At 40.3% G+C, this 6,578-nt stretch overlaps 1 protein-coding gene across 2 annotated transcripts; it reads left to right on the top strand.

The window, feature by feature from the left end:
• The first annotated feature begins 12 nt into the window (after nucleotides 1-12).
• nmi (N-myc (and STAT) interactor) lies at nucleotides 13-5,279 on the top strand. 2 transcript variants are annotated; one of them, XM_060040120.1, is made up of 9 exons: nucleotides 13-175; nucleotides 287-355; nucleotides 455-613; nucleotides 749-865; nucleotides 981-1,155; nucleotides 2,206-2,312; nucleotides 3,169-3,355; nucleotides 3,475-3,578; nucleotides 4,702-5,279. In XM_060040120.1, exons 1-9 carry the CDS (start codon nucleotides 161-163, stop codon nucleotides 4,885-4,887), a joined length of 1,119 nt encoding a protein of 372 aa, XP_059896103.1. In that variant the 5' UTR covers nucleotides 13-160; the 3' UTR covers nucleotides 4,888-5,279. The 2 variants fall into 2 exon arrangements, with proteins under 2 accessions (XP_059896103.1, XP_059896104.1); XM_060040121.1 differs by lacking the exon at nucleotides 4,702-5,279 and adding an exon at nucleotides 4,499-4,656.
• The last annotated feature ends 1,299 nt before the right edge of the window (nucleotides 5,280-6,578 follow it).

Consider the following 6,578-nt stretch of genomic DNA (forward strand, 5'->3'; position numbering starts at 1 on the left):
ATTGACTAAAACAACGAGCCTACTCGGTAAGTAATCTTGACCGATTTGTAAACTATTCTTGTCGTGTTCTTAATTGGTGCACTTATAACCTATTAGAATAAAACACAATTCTGACACTTGTTTTTGATCACAGTATCAACGATACTGATCGACGAACACGATGAACCACTTCACGGTAAACACGACGAAAGGCGTCTTCTGGTGGAACATACGTATTGTATTGCTGGCTAAAAAACAATTGTTAACGCGTTCAACGATGATAACAGGCCTGCATTGTTTTCTTCAGCTTAATGCTGGCAGTGGCGAGGAAGGAGGGGAAATCGCCGATGCATTAAAAGAGCTGGAAATGTGGAAGGTAGGCCTGGCCCTAGCTCAAATAAGTCAATGGTGTTTCCCTATGCTTGAACTTATTTGTGGTTGCCTCCGACTAGCTGTAACCCTGTATATTTTGAAGGGTAAAGTGGAAGAGGCCACATGTGTGAAAGCCGACCTCGTTCTGGAAGCAACCAAGCAAGAGAAGGCCAAGACCAAGGCGAATAATGACATGAATGCTGCTCTTGAACAGCAAAATAAATATCTGGAGGAATGCAACAAGGCCACGTTTGCCATAGAGGTCAGCCTGCTTTAAACAGTCACATAGGCTAGGTTTAGGATTTGTTGTTTTTTGTGTTACATATTTAGTGCACTGAAATGCCATGCAACAAATATCAGTAAATGAGTTGTCAACTACTTTTTTCGAACTGCATAGGGTGACATCCTCAGACTTCAGAAGGAAAATAAGCATTTGATGGACCGACTAAGTGGCCGCAAAGATGCTTTAGATTTAAAAAGAACCCGGGTTGATCAATTAACAGAGCAATTAAAGGTACCAAACAGTCAATGAATGTTGATTTGATATACATCAATTGATATAAAATCTGTGATTGGACTGAAATAGCTGCAGCCCTCTATAAATATGTTGTGTTTCTACGTCCATCCAGTTCAGTGCCAAGATTCCTGACATTAAGCTAAAGTTTAGTGAAGTGCTAAAGGAAGAGGAGGACAGCGAGGTGGGCGAGGTGGGCGAGCACATCAGTGGATACCACACCATCACAGAGAGACCAACCACGGTACTCACCGGAGGACAGGCACTCATCACCTTCGAAGAAAAGAAAGGTAAGCCATCGTCGCACTATGCGTGCATTGTCCTATCGCTATCGTTGTACCATATTAAATGTCTAAATTAAATATACAGAAGATATGCTAATTCATTATCCCCCTCTGCGTGAATTGTGGAAAAAAAACAGTAATTGTGTTTGTAGGCGTGGTGACAGAATGGTGGACAGCACCGTTTCATGTCTCATATTTAATGAATATTGGTCGGCCCTAGTCAGACACAACCCTCGCGAGTTACCCTGTAATGGGATCGTTCTGCAACAGTACTCTTACAAAGAATGTTCTCACTATATCGGTATGATAATGAAGATACTTTTACTTGTACCTGCTGCAAAGTGCGATGGTTAACCCTTTGTTTTAACCCCCGGATGGAGGGCTGTGAAAGAGGTTGGGGCTAGGCATGGCAACAGGTTGTTGACGAGACTATGGCGCCTCGCCATAGTCTAATTTCGGCCGCCATAGTCTCTGCGTGCACATGAATTTTTTTTTTTTTTTTTACTTTTTTTATTTTTTTTTGCTCAGACGAAGTTCGTGTCGCTCTCATTGGGATTGCATGAGAGCACGAAGTTCGGCTGTCTGCCTGTGGCTGACAGCCGACTGACATCAGCGAATTGACTAGGTTTGAAGGATCACCACCCAGGAGGATATGGTCAAAGTTAAACACAGGGGCAGATCATAACGTTTATGGTTTCCAGGCAAAGCGTTGCTGACAACCCAACTGATAGAGTCTGCTAATTGTTCTGCTTTTTATGTCAAGGCGGGTTCAAATCACATGGCATGCCAAGTGCCATTTACAAAGTGTAGTTCTTAAATACATTAATTTTAGGGGATAAAGTTGCTAATAAATCACTATTAATGTCTACCAACCCACCTGTAACAAGATGATTGATCATCTAGCTACTTTCCTAACACATGTTGCACAAGCTGAAAACCTGGACATGTTCTCGGACAATTGTTCTGAGACCAAAACTTCAATTGTAGTTCAGTTCTACTTTGTATTCTTCTGAATCCTTCTTAACCTGTTTCTATCTCCTGACTGATCATTTCCAGTGGCTTCCCAGATTCTGAGGATGGCCAAGTGCCCTGTTCCTGTTGAGAAGGATACATTAGATGTGATACCAAAGAGTCTGACCCTGGGGTCTGCTGTCAAGTTCGGGGTACTGTTCTTTTCTCTTTAAACTCTAACCTTAACCGTGTTTACAAAATTGAAATGTACTTATCTGTAACTTCCATGGGGTTGACGTGAATTTACCAAGATCATGTGCTATAAAGCATGTTTAAAGCATCAGCTCAATTTGATTCAATAAATAAGAGATTAAGTCTTTTTGCAACAAACAAAAAACCGAACTGTACAATAAAGATAAACTAGTCTTAAACACTTAAGATATATAACCCAGGGTCCTATCATACAGTTCATTATTTTTTTTGTATTTCAATTTCCCACATTCATTTCTATAGATGACATACATTTTACAGAATCAGTCCTAATCTAAAGATATCATGGTATTTGTTTGCAAAACCTATGCCTTTAAGTGAACTACTGGACTCTTCCTTACTGGTTCTATATGAGAATTGTTATTGTCATAGCAAATCTTATCATTAAGTGATTAGACTTGTTATCATGTTGAGTCTTATCTTGTTGCAATTTTCACAAACGGGTACTGCGCACCAAGGAATCTTCTTTGCTAATTTTCACTCGCTTTCTCTGCTCGCTAGTAAAGTCATGGCCAAATCCCCCATCTCAAAATAGAGGGGGATACCGAAAGTCATTCTGGGTACCGTAGGAAAATAGCCCACTGAAGCCAAACGCAGGAAGCCTGACACGACAAATAACAAGAAAGATGAACATTTTGCATCAGAAAAATATATCATGGAAGGAATTGTTAAATTCCTGTTAAACGTTTTACAACCATCTCAACATTCTTTAGCCTTTATTATTCCTTTAAAGCCATGCTACGCTTTGATCATTTAAAGAAACTCTGTAATCACTTTTTTTTTATTGCCCCACACTAGATCCAGCTTGACGTGTCAAAGAAGGCGTTGAAGTTCTCTGGTGTGCGGTCTGACATGAGCCAGGAGGCGATCAGAGGTCACCTGGAGTCCAGTTTCTCCAGGCCTAGCAGAGGAGGAGGAGAGGTGGAGAGGGTGGAGTATGACCCAGACACCGGCACGGGCAAAGTCACCTTCCTCAATACTGGAGGTAGACTGTCTGTGTGTGTTTGTGTGTCACTGACAGAATAAAAGATATGATGATTATAAATAATCATGTATACTTCTATGTAGCAAATAATAATTTATAACCCATTTTCTCTGGTCTAGTTGCTGAGCGACTGGCTTTGATTGGCATGTACAGTGTTGATTTGGACGCACATGTGACTATAAAGGTTGAACCTGTGATCCAATACCATCTGGATGGGTTCCAGGTAAGATGTAGAAATGGCTGTCTCTGTCAGCTTTGATCACAATTGATTCATTGTGGTTGTTGTGTTGAATACATAGTTCCTTAAGTTTTATTAATAACGGGGCCAAGACTGCGACCATTTATTATGTGGATGCCAGGTAGTTATTCCTATGTAGCCCTTTTCCCCAGTATGCCTTTTTTGAATAAAGATTCTTAAAGGCTATGGTTTTTCCCAACAATGTAACCGGGCTGTCGCGACGCAGACATTAGTTGAGGTCGTAATTTTATCCCATTTAAATCATGAAATGGTTAAATTGGTTTGCTCACATGTTTTAACGGAATAACGCTTCAAAAAGAAAAAAAAAATCACCAGTGTGTGGAGAAAGTCACTGGCTTTTGGATCCACTTTTGGTCCGAGCGCGACTCTGTTACTACAGAGCTTCAATGTAAAGCGGTAACACAGCAGCAACAGAGTGCCGCGTCAGGGCAAGAGAAAGAACGAAACCCGTTGGAAAATCCCATTTAAGGTGCCGGCTCTGTGTTGTATATGAATGGGTGTAATGAACATTTTGGGCAGAGCTAGACGCCACAGAGTGGCAGTGCTGGTGTGAGCGCTATCATTGGAAACACAACCCATTTAGGTTCCAGTGAAAACACAGCAAATAAAGCTTGTTTGTACACTGCAAGTTTTAAGTGGATTGCGCCGCAGCACTAGAGCTATTCAAGATAAGATCCGGCAAACAAATACACTAAAATAACACCTTCTTTGATCCATCATTCAGAATGACGGATCACCAGAAAATAAAAATAAAAATCGTAACTGTAGTAAATTACCTAATTATATGAGGAAAGAGATGTTGAGGCACTGGCGAAAAGAAAACCACCTGTGCAATAAATACAATAATTTAAAGTAAGTTCATCTTTTCAAATGAATATATACAGACGGATGGTCCATGACAAAGAACATGCCAATACTGGGACAAAGCAGTGAAAAAGCCAACGCGACCAAATTTGTTAAGAGTGACACCATATGAAAAAGTATAAAATCGATAGCCCTGAATAGCGATCAACGTATTGCTCTATTACGTCAAAGAGCTGTTGGGGAAACTCTGACCTAACCGACCTCTGATACTTCCCCACCACAGGCCTTTTGTGGCGCCCCAGAGAGGACTGTTCTGCTGGACAAAATCAGGGACGTGGAAGATGAGGAAGACATGGCAGACATCCTGGAGATCTTCTTCCAGAAGCAGACCAACTCTGGCGGGGAGATTGAGAGCATCAAGTACATCTCCAGGGGCAAGGAGCTGCTGGCCTTGTTTGATGTCATATAATTGACTTCAATCATGATTTCCAATGGAGAAGTGTGAAATGGCGCTAGGCCTATAGTATCTTAAAAAATAAAAGTTGAATGTGGTGGGTTTTCGCTGTTCTATGTAGCTACGTTTTTGCTATTATTCAAGGCTTTCAAATCATAATATACAGGTTATATTTCGTTTTCCAGAAGAGGAAAACTCAGGAACATAGTTGATGAGTTTGGCTTTAAAGCTAAATTTGCAACAGACATACATATGAATAATGTTATATTAATAAGTTCGTTTATATATCAATTATATTAAGTGCATAGAACAATGGAACAAACACAAAATTAAGGATTTCTCCTGTGTAAAGGTTAAAAACAGAAACCAGGGCAAATAACATCAATAAAAGCACAAAATAAACCTTGGGACGACTACAAATTGTTGTCTTCTCCTACGCGTATAGATTGAGTGCCCTGTGGCATATGTTGACAAACATAATGACATCTCATGTTTTAAGCAAGTGAGAAAAAGTTGAATTCCTTAATAATATTTTTTTAACTGATTGTTATTAGCCGCTCCCATAAAGAAAGCATACTATAGAATCCAGTGAAATATAACCATCATATCATATAACCAAATTTCACTGAAGCCTATAAGAATAATTACATTATTTACAATTGAGGATGAGAATATCCGTCAATATCAGTCAGTTAAAACCAGAAATAGTTAATGCACTCAAGCAAGCAATGCTTTCATCATGACGTGGCAACTTTTACACATGATTATGACTCACTAGACACAGCTCCCTTATGAAGACAACATGGATGAAATTTAGCATTTTGGGAAACCATTGGCTAGATTACAATGTTTTACTACTTTACTTAATTACAAGTGAAGGACATTATTAAGATTGTCTAAGTAAAACTGCCGGATCAGTTTTACATTCTGTATACACAATCGATTGTAGAACTGAGAAAATTGAATCTTTACTTACACTATGTGCCCACTAGGTGGTAGCATAAGATCAAAAGGTTTAGCACAACTCAAGAGGCAGGGAAAAGAAAATTAAGCGAAATTCATACATTGAGACTTTTTTTCAGATGGCTCACTGCAGGGATATGCTTCCTTTCAAATGCTAATTTAACAACTAAAACCCTAAAAGTGCAACCTAGGCCATCTCTTGATTGGCCAAAAAATATCATGATCCGGTTTAACCAAACTGCAGCAGTAACTTGATGTATGGATGGAGGTTATCGTAACACGATGATTTGGGATTTTTAAAAAGGAAAGTTAATGTAGTACGATCTTTGCTGCCAGCAGCTGTACTTTATTAGGGGGTGGGTAAGTATGGTGATAGCCAAACTATCACGCTAACTTAATGGATTCGGCCGCTTCGGACACGCTTGGCAGACTCTTGTAAAGTAAATCAAAGAAGAGAACGGCCGCCTCTCTCCGCTGTGCCAGCCGGGCACCTCGTAACTGTCTTCTGACAAGCAGGCCTGTGGCTGCTTTCCGAGAGCCTGGCCGCCGACCTGTAGGTTTACACAGAAAGACCTGGAGGTTTACACCGTAGACCTGTAGGTTTACACAGAAAGACCTGGAGGTTTACACAGAAAGACCTGGAGGTTTACACCGTAGACCTGTAGGTTTACACAAAAAGACCTGGAGGTTTACACCGTAGACCTGTAGGTTTACACAGAAAGACCTGGAGGTTTACACCGTAG

Source organism: Gadus macrocephalus, chromosome 20 (genome assembly GCF_031168955.1).
Source record: "Gadus macrocephalus chromosome 20, ASM3116895v1".
Taxonomy (NCBI): domain Eukaryota; kingdom Metazoa; phylum Chordata; class Actinopteri; order Gadiformes; family Gadidae; genus Gadus; species Gadus macrocephalus.